Source organism: Lontra canadensis, unplaced genomic scaffold (assembly GCF_010015895.1).
Source record: "Lontra canadensis isolate GAN:19392208 unplaced genomic scaffold, GSC_riverotter_1.0 scaffold51, whole genome shotgun sequence".
In the NCBI taxonomy this organism is placed as follows: domain Eukaryota; kingdom Metazoa; phylum Chordata; class Mammalia; order Carnivora; family Mustelidae; genus Lontra; species Lontra canadensis.
In genome coordinates, this window is record NW_022631045.1 from 14,338,861 (window position 1) to 14,356,970 (window position 18,110).

Consider the following 18,110-nt stretch of genomic DNA (forward strand, 5'->3'; position numbering starts at 1 on the left):
GTCTCTTTTTCCAAATATGTCTTCAGACCTTAAGAGAGTATGTAAATAACAACTTAATATATAAATATATAATAGGTTTTATATAATATATATTATGTAATATATATAAAATAGAAAATATATGTATTATATATAATAGATGATATATAATAGATGTTGCCACAAATGATTTTTTATGATCTTCATTTATCCTACTTAGTGTGAATGTTTCTACTTTTCTCTGCAGAAATATTAATGTGTTTGGTAATGGGATGCTGCCCGAGATCCTGCCAGGGGAGTGTTAGTAATATAGGACGGTAATACAGGACACAGCACTTAGTATCTTATAAAAATAAATTAAGAAATCCTAAATTCTGAGCACATCTGCCCAAGGGTTTCAGACAGGAGAGTAATTAAATTTAGGATAAAACTTGATAATTAATGATAGAGGGTATAAAGTCATAGTCACATAGTTGTTTTATTTTTAACTTAGTGTTTTTTTTTTTGATAAATGAAAAGTGTATATATTTAACATATAGTTTCCTTGATAATTTAAATTCTTAGACTATCTTGTTTCTGTATTTAGATGGCCTTATTTTTCCTTCAAAATGACTGACAAGAGCTTTTTACTAAGAGCAAGAGAACTATGAACCCTGTCGTTTCCTTTCTATTCACAGGTGGTGTGTTCTTTAATTGTCTTCCAGAATCTTTTTAAGCTACTTGTCCACTTTGTGAGTTACTTTACCTAAAACTGGAAAACATAATTTTAAAAATTCATATAAGCAGACCTTTAGATGCTCCAATACTCCACGGTTTTCTGAAAGTGAGACAGTAAACCCTTCTGAGAGTTAACTCTTCTTTTGGCATTCCTTAGGAATGTCCTTTCAGGATATGTGACATAATGGGTGTGATCCTCTGACATAATAAAGCTAATGTTTATATAGTGGATTACATTGTACCAGGTGCTGCTCTAAGTGATCTATAAATATTAATCTGTTTAATCTTCATAAAAACCTTTTGGTTTAGATTTATTATTTTGTCACTTTCATGGGTGAAGAAATGGAGGCACAAAATTACGTAATTTGCCCGAAGTCAATGGTGGTTAAGTGGCTACTGGTGTTTGATTGGCTTTTTCCATTATTCTGTACTGCCTCCTGTACAGTCAACTGTCAACTCATGTATTACACAATATAGAGCTTTTAGAGTGAAAGAAGTTATAGTATTTCCTCCTCATCTCACTGGTTTATCTCGTGCTGTCCACCCCTCTTGAGAGACACATAACCCACTTTGGAATCCACTGGCTCAGGCATAAGCATGATTCAGCCAGTATAAGGGAGCCTTTTTTTGTGCACAGAAAATCTGAACTGCTTATCCAGGTGACTTTGCTCCATTTGCTGCTTTTAGTTACTCACTCTTGCCTATAGAAACTTTCTTATAAGCATGTTTTGCTTAGTTGCTTTAGTTTTTGAGCAAAATGTCTTCCAGGTGTGAATATTTCAGGGGCAGTATTCTTTCAGATAGTCTTTTTTTTTTTTTTAAGATTTTATTATTATTATTACTATTATTTTTAGCAGAAAGAGAGAGATCACAAATAGGCAGAGAGGCAGGCAGAGAGGGGGAAACAGGCTCCCCGCTGAGCAGTGAGCCCGATGCGGGGCTCAATCCCAGGACCCTGAGATCACGACCAGAGCCGAAGGCAGAGACTTAACCCACTGAGCCACACAGGTGTCCCCCCAACCTTTTTTTTTTTTTTTAAAGATTTTATTTATGTATTTGACAGACAGAGATCACAAATAGGCAGAGAAGCAGGCAGAGAGAGAGGAGGAATCAGGCTCCCTCTTGAGCAGAGCGCCTGATGTGGGGCTTGATTCCAGGACCCTGAGATCACGACCGGACCCAAAGGCAGAGGCTTAACCCACTGAACCCCCCAGGTGCCCCCTTTCAGATAGTCTTGAGGCATGTAAATAAATCTCCCTTTTCCTATTCCAGACAAATTTTGCTCATTCAGAATTAATATCCTCTATAGTATCTGAAAAGTATTTATCCTGGCCAAACAGGTTTGTTATGCAGTGTGAGTGCTTGGATGGACATTTAACCAGGGCAAAACAAAACAGCTTTCATTCATGAAGTAAGAGTATTTGGAATATTGGTCATTTGCTCTTCATTTCTAAAAAAGGATGACTACCCACCATTAGCATCGACATGGTTGGAACTGGAGGAGATTATGCTAAGTGATATTTCAAGCAGAGAAAGATAATTATCATACGGTTTCACTTATATGTGGAACCTAAGGAATAGCATGGAGGACATTAGGAGAAGGAAAGGAAAAAAGAAGAGGGGGGAATCAGAGTGGGAGACAAGCTATGAGAGACTATGGGCTCTGGGAAGCAAACATAGTTTGGGGGGGTTGGAGGATGGTTTAGCCTGATGACGGGTATTAAGGTGGGCCCATATTTCAATGAGCACTGGGTATTATACTCAAACAATGAATTATGGAACACTGCATTAAAAACTAATGAGGGGCGTCTGGGTGGCTCAGTGGGTTAAAGCCTCTGCCTTCGGCTTAGGTCATGATCTCAGGGTCCTGGGATCGAGCCGCGCGTCGGGCTCTCTGCTCAGAGGGGAGCCTGCTTCCCTTTCTCTCTCTCTGCCTGCCTCTCTGCCTACGTGTGATTTCTCTCTCTCTCTTTCTGTCAAATAAAATAAATAAAATTTTAAAAAATTAAAAAAATAAAAAATACTAATGAAATACTGTATGGTAACTAATATAATTAAATAAATAATAATAATAAAATAAAAAATGAAATACAGTTATCTAATGACCTTCCATTTGCTTAGTATTTACCTCAAAGTTATTGGTAGAGGGGTGCCTGGGTGTGGCTCAGTGAGTTAAAGCCTCTGCCTTCGGCTCAGGTCATGATCCCAGGGTCCTGGGATCGAGCCCCACATCGGGCTCTCTGTTCGGCAAGGAGCCTGCTTCTCCTTCTCTCTCTGCCTGCATCTATGCCTACTTGTGATCTCTGTCTGTGAAATAAATAAAAAATCTTAAAAAAAAGTTATTGGTAGAAAGCTTTAGGGAACAGATAGAATTACTCAAGGTATTTTTTTAAAATTGCCTTATTAAATTAGTTAATTGCTTTGAGTGATTTCCTTTGTTTGCTCTTCAGTTAATTTCATTTAGAAATAAAAGGGCATAAGGTGTAGCTTAAATGTTTCTTTATTTTTTATTACTGATTGTCCTACAAGTCATAATTTTACTTCCAAGGGAAAAGGGCACAACATTTTAGAATGTAAATTTTGACATTAAAATTCATGCTTTTACTAAAACTTGATTTTTTTCCTGGCCACTACTAATTGGAATTTTTGTTTTTCAGTTGACAACTAACTCTATATATTTATGTAAATTATATTTATGTGAAGTAAACAAGAGTTAAGAAAGAATAACAGAAAGATTCTTAGTATTTACAGTTCTGCCTTTTGTAGTCTTAATATGAACATAAGGATAAACTATGCATTGGTTTAACTTTCAATTTAGATTTCTCAGTGGTAGAATTTCCAGTAGATTTTTCAAAAATCAATCACTAAACTTTAACTCGTAGAGGCTTTAATATGAGTGTCCCAGAGCTTTGCAAGCATGGGGGGCTTAGTGTCTGAATAGCTCCGAAGCGTAAGGACAAAGTGGACCCATTGTTCTTCCATCTGAGGAGCTGTAGTGTGATCTGAAGACACAGAACCAATATTGTGTTCAGTTGGACCTCTGGATGGAACATAATTACCACACCTCAGTTGATGTTGGTCCAGCATGGTGGTTTGTAATGCTCACACTCCTGTGAAAATCCCAGAGACTTTTAATTGCTATGAAGAACTCCTATTCCATGACTCACTCCAAAGATTGCACCACTTGGATTACCTGAGAATGTATTTGCTCTATGCGCTCTCCTTATGTCTTTGTAGTGCTTTCTATACCTTTGACTGTATCGAGTTTTTGTCCATAAAGCATGAAGAAAGACTTTTATACAGAGGGTGTTTTTGTGCCTAGGGGTGCAATGACTTGAGTCTTGAGGTTGGATGGGTACTGATAGAGAAGAGTCTTAAGATAATTTTTTATAGGGAACTGTTTAATTATTCAATCTGGCAGTGATTCAGTATATTCTTGGAAGAGCTGTTTGCATGTGTCAGTCAGTAATAACTGTTCTGGGAGTATTTTGTATGTATTTTGAAGCTCTGCTGTTAGGTGCATCCCCATTTAGCATTGTCAGGCTCCTTGCTTAATTGATCCTTTTATCATTATGTAATGTCTCTCTTTATCCCTGGTAGTATTTCTTCTTCTGCAGTTTACCCTGTCTGATATTAATGTAGCTACTCCAGGTTTCTTTTAATTCATGTTCACAGGTATAACTTCTCTCATCTGCTTACTTTTAACCTATTTGTATATTATATTTAAGGTAAGTTTTTTTATTAAAATTTTTTTAAATTGGATATAGTCAACACACAATGTTTCAGGTATACAACATTTGTTTCAGGTATACAACATAGTGATTTAACTTCTCTATGTATTACGCTAGGCTCACCAAAAGTGCACTTAGCGTCTGTCACCATACAATCCTATTACAATATATCATTGACTATCTGGGTAGTTTTATGTCTATTTCATCTGTTCTTTGTTTGTTTTTCCTCTTGTTTCTGCCTTCTTTTGTATTAATTGAATATTCAATTTTAAGGTTTATACCTTATATATTTTTTAGTGGCTTATACCTTAAAATATTTTTTAGTGGTTGTCCTAGAGTTTGCAGTATATATCTTTGACTTTTCTTGATCTGCCTTTGAATAATCTACCTTTTCTTGATCTATCTAAGCAATAATATTTTGCTTCACGTGTCATATAAGGACCTTATTAACAGTATATTTCTAACTCATTAATCCCATTCTTTGTGTGATTGTTCTCATAAATTTTACTTTATATATGCTGTGAACACATAATACTAGTTTTCTTTAGCAATTCTATTTTAGAGCATTTAAAAATAAGAAAAAAAATGAATTTTACCTTTACCTTTATAAATGCCATTTCCAGCACTTTTCAATTCTTTGTACAGATGCAGGGTTTTTGTTCTGGTATCATATTCCTTCTGCCTAAAGGATTTTCTTTTAACATTTCTTCTGGTGAAGATCTCCAGTAATTAATTTTATTCATTTTTGTTTCTCTAAAAAGTCAGTTTCTCCTTAATTTTTGGAAGATACTTTCATTAGATATAGAATTCTGGTTTGGTCATTTTTTTTTTCATTACTTTAGAGTAATTACTCCATCATCCTTGGCTTGCATGACAAGAAGCCTATTGTATTTCTAATCTTTATTCTTTTGTATGCAATGTATTTCCACCTTCCACCTCCCTTCCTGCCACAGCCTTCAAAGTTTTCTGGTTTTGGTTTTTAACTATTTAAATATAGTATGTTTAATTTTTTGCTTATTTGGGTTTTTTTTTTTTTTATTAATCCTACCCGATGTTTTCTGAGCATCTTGATTTAACTTAGTATCGTTCATTAATTTAGGAGAATTATTGGTCATTATTTGATTCTCTTTTTTTCTTCTGGGATTCTAATAACATGGATGATAGCCTCTTTGATATTGCCCTTCAGCTCTTGGGTATTCTATTCTTTTTTATCCACTCTTTCTTTTTGATCTTTGTGTCTCAGTCTGAGTGATTTCTACTGATCTATATTCAAATTTACTCTTTATTTCCTTAGCTGCGTTGAGTCTACTGATGAGCGTTCTCTTAGAAAGCATTCTTCATCCTTGTTACCATGTTTTTCACTTCTAGCATTCCATTTCCTCTTCTCAATTTACAAATCTCTAGTGAAATTTTTCATCTGTTCATCTTGCCAACCTTTTCCACTAAAGGCTTTAATATTAATCATAGCTATAATAATATTAATCATACCTATTAGAACGTCTCTCTCTGATAGTTCCAATATCTGGGTCACATTAGAGCCAGGTTTCTTGATTACTTTATCTCTTGATGGTTTTTTTTTCTTCTTTGTCTCATAACTTTTGGTTGAAATTGGACGTTTTAATTTAAAACTGTAGACACCAATAAATAGTATTTGTGTGAGGAAATGGGCATACCCTGTTTTTGCTAGGCCTTTAGTATGGGGATTGGGTCAATGTACTAAGGAATTAAGCTGTGTTTGGGGTTTTGCTGTTGCTATGGCCATCCTCGGGACATGACAGAGTTTAGAATTTTCTAATGTTCCTTTGCAGTTAGAGTAGGAGTTGGCTTACCAGAGGATTTTCCTCCATGCTTCAGTTGCACCCTCAATTTAGGCTTTAGCCTGCGCATAAGAGAGGTTTTCACCTGTCACTCTTGCCCTTGCCCTAGCAGTAGGTTGTTGTTATTGATAGTTGGAAATTACTAGCATGCTGCAGGGTAGGGGTTGGGTGATGGGAGCTAGAGAGCTTTTTCTTGTTCCAGTTCATCCTTAGTCTTAGACAAATCCTGTGCCCCTGAGTCTCAGAGATGGGGCCTTCTTGATGATCTTGCCCCTCTCCAGTAATAGAAGCTCTCTAATAGTCTGGCCCCAGTATATTTTTTTGTGCCTTCCAAGGGTGAAGGATTTCCTTCTTTTTCCATTCCTTAGAAGTACTATACCTCAACTGGTGCTCTCAGAATGACAGGGCTTCTGCTTTGACCCCAGTGGTTGAGGCTCTTGTTGGGAGAGCAGATGGGGAGAAGGATCCAGGTAGGGTTTGTGTGTTTCCCACAGTGCCACTCCTTCCAGCCTCAGACCTCCACCACAAGGGAGGCTTGCTCTGGTCTTGCACCTACCCTCAGTCCTTCTTGTGAGCATTTGGTGAGATCCATGAAGAAGAGCCTGCAAGTGGGTACAAATTCCCATTGGGTTTGTGGCTCCCAGGGCTTTTGTATTCTCATGCTAGCCCACACTGGGCTTCTAGCAGTTCATTATATTTTTAGATGACTTCTCACCAGCTTGTATGAGACCTGGTGTCTACCCCAGGAAGCTGGGTTTGCATCCTGTCTTTCCTTAGAGGAGCCTGACTTTCCTAACATTTCAGGCCATTTGGTTGCCCTGTGAGCTTTGCTCTAGGATAGGTTCCAAAAGGTTAATATTTTGTAAATTATACAGCTTTCTTTTGTTTTAAGGCTTATTAAACCCTCTTTCCAGCTTTCCACATCTTTGGGCATGTTTTTATTTACTGACTTCAAGGCCTGAGATTTGAGTTTGCTGCTTCATTTGGGTGCAGTTAAATTCTGATTTATGAACTAGCATTAAAAGCATGGCTAATGTCCTTGCAGAAACTTGGGGACTGTGGCAGCCGTGGAGCCAATGTAGTACCACGTGTGGGGATGGTGTCAGAGAGCGACGCCGCGTGTGCCTGACTTCCTTCCCCTCCAGACCTGGCTGTCCTGGAATGTCCTCGGAGACCTCCCTGTGTTCCCTGGAGGAGTGTGCTGGTAGGTACCTTCTTTCTTTGGGAATCTTTCCCCAGAGGGACTGTTGAACCTATGCCCGCCTGAAAATCAGCAACCTGAATTCACTGACATTCTCTTAGTACTGCTGGCTTTACCAAGACTGTGTTCATTAGTGGGTCTCTGACTGGGAGTATCTCGTCAGTGAGATGACAGGGGATTGACCAATGTGGATGATAAGGCAATGAGAGGCAAATTATCTAAATTAAAGATTCAGACATCTGAAACGTTTTTAAAAATACAAGAACGGGGGATGATCATTTCTTCCTAAGATATTTTTGGTTTTCTTTTTGTTTTCTTATTTATCCTTCCTTTACTTATCCCCACCAAAATTGCAGAAGAACATATCATCTCAGAGAAGCCTGAGGGGACTACATAGTCCATTATTTGTCAAAATGGGGCAAGTCACCCCATCTTATCTTCTGAAGGCCCTATGTTTACTACCCCTACCTAGGAGGAGAAGGTGGGGAGATTTCTTCTTGTCATCACCTAGAAAGTGGCCTTTCCTTCATCCTTTCAACATCTTGAAGGCACTCAGTAGGTACTCCATGAGTATTTTATGTAAATGGTTTATAGATGTGATGCTGATATGGCTTAGTTTGGTTTGCTTCAGCTTATGGAGTTGAATTCCATTCATCTGCTACAGGTCACAGTAATAAGAATCCTTGCTCTTCCCACATACCATCTCACCAACTGATCTATAGCCAGTCCCCGCACTTAATTTGCTGGCCTTTGCTCTGTTCCTGACCCTTAGATGAAATCCTCTGTCACTTCTTCCGCTCTCCAATTCGAGGTTAGAAAACCGTCCCTAGTTCCTTGTCCATTGGGGTCTGGAGGAGTCAGATGTTTTTTTGTGTTTGGATCTCAGAGCATCTTTTAGCCAAAACTACCTGGCAGCAACATCTTGGCCAGTGTCCCTGCCTGTGGCCTAAGAAATTCATTCTTTCTAGCTCATTTTTCCAGCCAGTGCTGTAGGCCTTGTTCCCTTCATTCCAGCACCCTGAGGGTGTTCCTTCTTCTGTTTTTCGTCAGACTTAGGCTCTTCTGCTAGCCCTCAGTCTGCCCTGCTTCTTTCATAATCCCTTGGCCACACCCTGAATCTATTCTTTCTCTGGTTATAGCTCATATTCTTTTCTAAGGCTCTCTTCTCCATCTACTCTTTGTTCATAAGTCTCCCTCACTTTCATAGCTCCTTTCTTGGGTATAACTACCTTCAAATACAACCATTCGTCTCAATTCTGGGATGTCATGTTGTGTTAAGATATTCCATCTAGGGCACCTGGGTGGCTCAGTTGGTTAACCTTCTGTCTTCAGCTCCAGTCCTGATCTCAGGGTCCTGGGATCGAGTCCCACATCGGGCTCCCTGGTCAGCAGGGAGTTTGCTTCTCCCTCTGCATCTCCTGCCCCCATTTGAGCTTTCTCTCTCTCAAAAATAAAATCTTTTTAAAAAGATATTCCATCTAGAGTTCCATAATGAATGAATGAATGAATGCAATTGAATTTGGTCAATTGTCACTGACTTCTACTGTATCTTTAGAAATGACAACAATATCAATCTTTTAATGACCATCTGCTATGTGCTAGCACTTTAAATACATTATCTCACTTATTTGGGATGCTGTAGCATAGAGAGGGTAACTGACCTGCCCAATATCAACAAGCTAGAAAGCAGAGGACTAGATCTGACCCATACTAAGCTACCTATCTTGAATATCTTACCTTTCTACACAGGCCAGTTTAATTTTCTGGGAGCATCCACACCCTAGAATTAATAATCATTTTTGAGGATATGTGAAATTATTTCATGTTCTGATGTCCTAATTCTTTAATACTCAATGGGAACTAGAAAGTTATATATTATAAATTAGCAAAAGGTTAAGTGCTATAGGCATGCCTACTTCTAATGTAAGTGGTCCTTAGAGTAATGTTTACGTGGATAAAAATGATCATTTCTTCCAAGTGTTGTTCTCCCTATTTAATCTATTTCACACTCTTTGGAAATGTTAAAATCTGTTCTCAGTCTGCTTAGCATCAAGAAAGCTCCTTTACTTCAGGTGAAGGAGGGAGTCGATGAAGCAGAGAGGGCTAAGGTCAGCAGCTCTCGGGCTTTTCTCCAGCCATGTTTTTGAGGAGCCAGCCCCAGTGAAGGCTAACAGCTAAGTAAAGAGGTCCATCATGCATTGCTGCCCCCCATGGACATAAGCCACCATTGCACATGGAAGAAGTGACAAGTCAGGAAACAAATCTTTCACCATCCAATGGTGTTCACTTGGTTGCAAGTTGGGAGTTTTGTTTGTCTTTGAAAGAATGTCTGCATCAAGTTCTATGTTAGTTTGACCATCTTATTCAAACAGGAGTGGGAGAATCCATCACCATTACACCCACGTTCCATCCGGTGGGATATCGATCATTTTGCTATTCCCTTTTTAAATGAATTAACCTAACATTTATTGGATACCAACTGTGTGTAAGTTATTGCGACTGGGGCTAGGAATATCTAGATAAGACATGTTCCTGTCTGGAAGGTGCTTATGACATAGTTGCTCAGCAGGCATGTAAAAAGGCATAATATACAGTACATTGTAGAGCCTGCAGTGAGAAAGGTATCCACAGCTTGCTCAGGAAACTTGCAGGGGTGAAAATTCATGCTGGGAACACCTCCTTTCTTGGAGGTGGTGATATTTGAGCTAAAGTGTGAAAGCAGAATAGGTGCCACCTAGGTGAGCTAAGTGAGAAAGGGAACTTCAGCAAAGAGAGCCATGGATAAAAGCACAGAAGAAGATGGCACATTAAGAGACCCAGAGAACTGAAATTAATGTGTCTAGAGCATAGTGTGCCAGGAGGGAGTGGTAAGAAATGAACCTGAGCAGGTGGCAGGAGTCAGATCCTGAGGGGCCTTGAAGGTTTGGCCTGTATTTCAGAGGGATGCCTCTCAGCTGTAGTATGGAGAACACATCGGAAGGGCTAGGAGTGGCAGCAGCAAGGCCATTAAGTTTTTCAGCAACCCAGTGAAAAATGAATGGCCGTAGGGATGCAGAGGAGACAAGAACTCAAAGACTCTGGATATGGTGAGTGATGAAGAGGGAAGAATCAAAGGTGAAAACCAGGATTCTAGTACTGACAACTGTGTGGACACCTGTGCCATTTCCTTGAGATTGGATATATTGGATGAGGCACAGATTCTGGGGGAAAATTGATGAGTCTTGGGCATGTGGAGGTGAAGGTGTTGGTAGGACATCATTGGAGAGAGCAGAGCTAATGGACCCAGGTTGAGATCTAGATTTCCTTGCTTCAAAATTCCTGTTCTTCTCTCCAAAGGAGTACTATCATTGAAACCAAGAAGAGAAAAAGTCAGAGGAAGTGTTGGGCAGTAGCCTATACTGCAGAGGTCAAGGAATATCCAGACAAAACTTTGAATTTAGCTATTAGGTGATTAATGACATTAGCAGAAGCCATTTCACTGGAATCCTGGAGGCAGGTTGCAAGAATCAGAGGTGATGTGGAAGCAGTAAGTCAGCAAATGCAGACTCCTTTTTTTGTAAGCTTGGCTAGGAAGACCAGGAACAAGATATGAGAGTTCTAGAAAGTTCTTCTTAAAGTAAGAAGAGCTTGAACATGTTTCTATGGAGCTGCATAGAGGAGAAGCTGGACATAATTGGTACAGAGCGTTGATCCCCCGGAGAAGGGTGACCTAGAGAGCACTTGGTAGACTTGCCTTTGTAGGAAGATACTTCTCCACTAATTCCATAGGGAAAGAAATGAATAGAAGTATGGCTGATCCTAAGTTTACTGGGGAGAAGAAAGCAGAAGGAGCTGGGGGAGGGGTACACTTGCCTGATAGCTTCTGTTTTTTTTTTTTTTTGTGATCTAGTGGAATTCTGAGGAAGAGGGTAGGTAGGGTGCTTGGGGAAAGTGGTGAAACCTGTAGGGGATGGAAGCGAGTTGCTTAGGAACCCATTTAAAGATTTGCAGGCGGTCAGGTTTGGGGGCTGTCAGTATATAGAGGTGCTGGCCTGCATGGGTATATTATTTTCTCCACCAGGGCTCAGGGCCTGGGTGCAGCAGCTAATAATTCACATGTCTTGTTAATCTAGGGATGGACTTTTGGTATAGAGCAGGGAAAGGGGTATGTCTCAGTACTAGAGGTCAGACAGTTGAGCTTATTGGCAGGAGAATGGTTTGTGTGATGGATCGTGAGTGTGGGGTAAGTGTAATAATGATGAGTAAGTGAGAGGGGAGGATACTGCTCAAAAGTGAGCTATGAAGTTTAAGATTTTGGAAGAGGAGCAGTTGCAGACAATGGGAAGGTATGATATGTTGAATGGACAGTGACGTTGCCCAGATAGGCCTTGCTAGGGGATGATGAGGAAGACTGAGACCCGGGTGCTAGAGATTGATGGCTGCCATGAGGTTGGGAGATGACAGTATTGAGAGGGGAGTAGGTGGATGGTTTGAGTAGATGGCATGGGTATCAAGAGTAGAAGACACCTTGGATATTACCCTTAGTGACATATTTATGGATATATTTTTCCTCAGGCAAGGGAAACGAATGCAAAAATAAACAATTGGGACTGCACCCAAATGAAAAGTTTTTGTATAGCAGAGGAAACCTCCAACAACACAAAAGGGCAACCTACTGAATGGAAGAAGATACTTGCAAATGATATGTCCAGTAAGGGGTTAATATCCAAAAAATGTAAAGAACTTTTCCAACTCAACACCACACAAGCAATCCAATTAAAAATGGGTGGAGGATATGAGTAGACGGTTTTCCAGAGAAGACATAGAGATGGCCAACAGGCCCATGCAAAGGTGTTCAGCATCACTAATCATCAGGGAAGTGCAAATAAAAATGGCGATGAGATATCAACCTCACAGTAGTCAGAATGGCCAGTATGAAAAAGACAAGAAATTATAAGTGTTGGTGAGGATGTAGAGAAAAGAGAACCCTCGTGCACTGGTGGTGGGAATGTAAATTGGTGCAACCACTGCAGAAAATAGTATGGAAGTTCTTCAAAAAGTTAAAAGTGGAAATACCACGTGATCTAGTAATCCACGACTGGGTGTTTACCCCCAAAATGAAAACACTAATCCTAAAAGATATATGCACCCCTATGCTTATTGCAGCATCATTTACAATAGCCAAGCTGTGGAAGCAACCCAAGTGCCCATCAATAGCTGAATGGATAAAGAAGAGATGGTGTAAATAGACAATGGAATATTGCCCAGCCATAAAAAGGATGAGACCTTGTCATGTGCAACAACATAGATGGACCTAGAGGGTATTATGCTAAGTGAAGTAAGTCAGAAAGAGAAAGACAAATACCATATAATTTCATTTATTTGTGGAATCTAAAAACAAAGCAAAACAAATAAAAAACAGACTCTTAAACACAGAGAATAAACTGGTGGTTGCCTGAACGAAGTGGGTGGGTTGGATGGGCAAAATAAAGGAGATTAGGAAGGACAAACATATAGTTACAAAATAAGTAAGTCATGGAGATGCAGTATATATAGACAGATAGATTTTTTAAAGAATTAATTAAAATTAAGATTGATTAATTAAAAGAATTTTTATATGGAGGTGAAAGAGTTAGTTGAAAATGGCAATCAGGGATGGGGAGAGTGAGGAACTGTCCCTGCTGCTGGTCCTGTTTGCTTAGAAACAAAGTATGTGTCACAGCTTCCACCCAAGAGGGTAGGCAATGGGAGGTCATGGTCATGGACATGACACAGAGAACTGGTGCTGGTAAGACTGTGCAGGCAGGTGGCTGGAAGAGCTTGCAAGGTGGACAGTGACAAGGAGGAAAGAGGGGAGGGTGGTAGCATTAGCCGGTCTCAGTTTCCCAGGTGTTTCAGTGGCAGGACAGGCTGGATCCCGGGTGGCAACTGAGGCTTAATGAGACATTTTGATGACCCTGGACAAGCCAGTTGGAGAAAGCAGGGAAGAAAAAAAACAAATCAATGGTCCCATGGAAGGAAGCAAGGGGATTGGACAGCTGGAAACAGACCGAGAAGCAGAGGCTTCAACCCTCAGGAAATATACAGTTCCTGGTTATTAAATGTGAGTTGCATTACATTACCTAAAGACTGATTTTCACCTATTAATTTCCCAAGATATAAAGTTTAGGTACGACCTATCTGAATTACTTTGCATGTCAGGTTTTATACTTGGTAGAATTTCCCGCTGTGCATCTCAAAGTACATTGAACTATAGCTATCCAGGGTTTACCTTATCTTAAGCGAAAACCTTGATTTTACCAGGAAACTTTCCTTATGCTGCTGCATGGTGGAACATTTGAGACACGTTGTCAGCAGGAGCTGGCGAGCCCAGGGGTCACCCCGATCGTGGTTTATCTGCTCACCTCCTCTCTGTGGGTCCTGTGTTCTGGTCTGCTTTAAGCTGCCAGCAGGGACGCGTGCCTAAGGCCAGAAATCCGAGTCCCTGTTTATTCTTCCTAGAACTGCCAGAGCATCAGAGCCAGCCGCTCCCAGACATAAAACCACGCAGGGGAGCCCTACTAGAGAATACCCATCTGTTCTTTCTTTCCTCATAGCCCTCCAGCCATCCAGCGCATCTCCTCTTCAGCCCCAGGGCCCTGGGAAGTCCAACAACGTCGTGACGGTCACGGGCATTTCCCTGTGCTTGTTCATCATCGTCGCCACGGTGCTCATCACGCTGTGGCGGAAGTTCGGCCGCGCCCCCAAATGCAGCACCCCGGCTCGCCACAGCTCCATCCACTCCCCCAGCTTCCGGAAGAACTCGGACGAGGAGAACATCTGCGAGCTGAGCGAGCAGCGCGGGAGCTTCTCCGACGGGGGTGATGGACTGGCGGGGGGCCCCGGGGACGTGGGCATCCCCCTGACCTACAGGCGCGGTGGGCCGCTGTCCGGGGAGGACGACGCCTCGGGCAGTGAGAGCGTGCAGTCCAACGCGCAGAAGATCATCCCGCCGCTGTTCAGCTACCGCCTCGCCCAGCAGCAGCTCAAGGAGATGAAGAAGAAGGGCCTGACGGAAACCACCAAGGTGTACCACGTGTCTCAGAGTCCCCTGACCGACACGGCCATCGACGCCGCCGCTGTCCCCCCCTTGGACCTGGAGGGCCCCGAGGAGGCTGCGGCCAACAAATTCCGGCTGAAATCCCCATTTCTGGAGCAGCCGGCGGTGGGGGCAGCGGCCAGGCCCCCCTCCAGGCTGGACCTCCCGGTCTGTGCCGCCAGCTGCGCGGTCAGCCCCAGCCAGACCATGATCCGCAAGTCCGCCCTGAGGCATGCGGGCGGCCGAGGGGCGCTGCCGGAGAGGAGCCACCCCAGGGGCTCCCACTTCAGGAGGACTGCGAGCTTCCACGAAGCCAGGCAGGCCCGGCCGTTCCGGGAGCGGAGCATGTCCACCCTGACCCCACGGCAGGCCCCGGCCTATGGTTCCAGGACGCAGACCTGGGACCAGGCGGAAGAGCGATCTCGGCCTCATAGTCGAGGAGCTGCCCCGTCCCCTGATAAACCAGACCATTTCCACGGGGCAGGTACAACCAGAAGTCCATTAAGCCCTCCCCCTAAATCCTACAGCCTGGGGCAGCCCGCGAGGAAACCAGACCTGGGGGATTGCCAGGCAGGATTCATGGCGGGCGGTGAGAGAACGGAGCCGCACAGAGCCCGGAGGGGCCCGTCCCCCAGTCACAGGAGTGTCTCGAGGAAGCAGCCTTCTCCCACGGCCCCCAAAGAGAGCCACCAGAGGGTGAGCCCTCTGAGCCCTTCTCATTGTAGGAAAGACAAGTGTCAGAGCTTCCCAGCCCAGCCTGAGTTCGCCTTCTATGACAATACGTCATTCGGCCTCACCGAGGCAGAGCAGAGGATGCTGGACCTCCCGGGCTATTTTGGGTCAAATGAAGAGGATGAAACCACAAGCACACTCAGCGTGGAGAAGCTGGTCATCTAGACCCAGATCAGCCTGGGACTTCACACAACTGGGGTCCTTTGCCTGGCTCCTGGTATCAGCGGCTCACAGTGTTTTATGGACTGTATGATGTAGCTATTTGTACATTAGGATGGGGGGGTAACTCAAGTGTGCGTATGTGTTTTAATTCATAAGGTAGAAATTACTTAGCCTGAACTTTTCCCTTTGTTATCCTAGTTCCTTTGGTTTATTACTAATAAGTACAATAATAAAATTTAAACAAGAGTGAAATAGGGCTCAGTCTCTCATGTGGATATGAAAGAGGGCAAACGTGACTTTAAGCATGAAGTGCTTTGAACACTTTCTTGGCAGTGTCCAACATGAAGTAAATTTGGGAGTCTCCACAACAGTAAGGGCTGGAACAAAGTTAACTTGCCAACAGAGCTCTGGATTATAATTTATTAAGTTATAAATACTTAAGAATTTGACTCCTACAGGGGCAGTACTGAATGGCTTTCATGTTTAGCTGAAAGGCTGATGATATTCCAGGAGAACTTTCATGCCGGAGTTGGGTGATACCTTCTAATTTTTTTATGCAACAAAGAGTTCTGGTCCTTGACACAAAATTATGTGAGTTAATTCAGTTTTGGAGAAATAATAAGAAGCCGATTGTTCAGGTAGTGAGTCAACTGAAGACCTAGCCATATACTCATCATTGTTTGGTGCAAAAAGTGTACATTTTAGAAAGGAAAGTATTATCTCCTGAGAGAATCAAATAGAACATGGGCAGTGGATGCTGCCAAAGACACTGACTGGCATTAGAATGGTGACTATGCATTCCTGGATCAGACTGGCAGCCAAGACCCTAGAGGGTGTCATCTTGAAACTAGTGTGTTTATGTTTCTAAAGATGACTTTATCATGTTACTCAGACAGTATGGAAAGCAGGTAGACCAGATTGTGATTTTATAGCTAAGTTTTTTAATTGAAAGAATGAAGTAAAGAAGGAACAGAGAAAATAATTCTTTTAGAAACAAATCTTTTGCTTTCCCATGTGCCTACCACATTTTCCAGGTGAAGAATTTAAGACTCAGGGAGGGGAATTAACTCCTGCAGGGATATCTGGATGAACATGGACTCACATTTTTACTCTAATAAGCTTTTCCTTTGTACAATGCCATCGCAGCCTTTACAACTCTTCTCTAACAGCAGGGACTTCAGGAGAAAGCTGGCTCTTTTAGCAAGAAGTCACAGAAAGATGCCTTTACTGGATTTTCCTGAAGGAAGGAAGCTTTCTGCTGCTGGTTGTTAGGACTAGTCTTGCAACTTGCTTTATTTGGAAGTGAGGGCTAAACAAGGACCTAAAGGCTGGGCTCTTTCCTTGCAGTCTGGCATCAGGTACCCTGTGAGCACTCTTCAATCTGGTGTACTTCCTTTCAGCTCTTGAACCTAATGCCTTATCTGCCTACGCTTGGGTAGCCGCCCTTTCCTTCTTTGTTCACCATGACCTCTCTAGCTGCCACACCCACCTTGCCTTTTACATTGTTTTTCTTCTTCCTTTTAGAATTTATCAGGATGTCAGCCTGCTAGTGAGGTTTCAGGGACCACTGGAGAGAGTGGAATTAGGTGGGACAAAAAAGAATCATAAATGCAAATACTGTACCTTTTAAAGTTTCTCTTACATTGTTGTATTACCACTTCATTTGTGCCATTGTTCAAAATCAAAACAGACTTCCTTTGGGAAATGCCTTCATAATAACTATCTACCTTTCAGGAACAGGACGAGTAGATTATTCAGTGGTATCTGACAGCTGTTATGTGCTGATGCAAAGAAGAGGAAACCAGACTTGTTAATCTACACTTTCTTGGTTCACCACATTAGAAAGCTTTGTTCTCTTTCCAAGTTCACAGGCTTGCATGCCAACTTCTGAGGACAGAGGATACATGCTCACTGGTTCCACACTTCACAGTGAATTTCCCTACAGTGTCAGACTAAGACCAAAACAGCTGCAAGGAAGGTGAAAATTAGAGAAGAATGCTATGAATGGAAAGATTTTCTGTTAAATCATGTTCTTCCCCAGTATATCATGCATCTAAATTAGTATAACAGTGAATTAATATCAGTGTACAAGCTGTTCACCATCAACCTGCCAGTTTTCTGTGGCTCTCATCAAGACGCAATCTCTACAATTCAGTTAATCTAACCTCTCTCTGAGAAAGAGAAAAGTAGATGCTCCAGCATTCTCCTTGGTGGGTAAGTGATAAGCTTCAATAGAAATAATATCCTATAGAGAAAAGTGTTCCAAATGGAAGAACAAGATAAAACCTCAGGAAAGACCTTAATGAAATGGATATAAGTAATCACCTGATAAAGATTTCAAAGTAAGAGTCATAAAGATGCTATCTGAAAATGGGACAAATGTGGATGAACATGGTGTTCATGAAAATACCGAACAGACTTCAGGGAAGGTGGTAGAGTAGGAGGATCCTGAGTTCACCCCATCCCACAGAAACACCTAGATAACAGTCACATCAGTGCGACTAACCTAGAAAATAACCCCAAAGACTGGTAGAATAGACTTTCCATGGTTAATGGTAGAGGGGAGATCACACTGAAAAGAGTGGGAGAGGTAGAGATGTGGTTGGGAACAAAACTCCCGGCAAGACCACAAATGGGAGGGACACAACAAGCAGCAAGAAGGGAGAGGAGCAGATCCCACAACAGGCAACCCAGACATGGCAGACCTGCACTGG

General features: G+C 42.0%; 1 protein-coding gene across 4 annotated transcripts in view; it reads left to right on the forward strand.

Moving 5' to 3' along the window:
* Positions 1-15,648, forward strand: part of THSD1 (thrombospondin type 1 domain containing 1) — a 28,319-nt gene extending 12,671 nt beyond the window's left edge. For 3 of the 4 annotated variants that reach the window (XM_032874134.1, XM_032874136.1, XM_032874135.1), the window contains exons 4-5: positions 7,290-7,448; positions 14,021-15,648. In XM_032874134.1, coding sequence (XP_032730025.1) covers positions 7,290-7,448; positions 14,021-15,399 — 1,538 coding nt within the window. In that variant the 3' untranslated portion in view covers positions 15,400-15,648. The remainder of the gene's footprint in view (positions 1-7,289; positions 7,449-14,020) is intronic. The other variant, XM_032874137.1, reaches the window with a different exon arrangement.
* Positions 15,649-18,110: the final 2,462 nt, after the last annotated feature.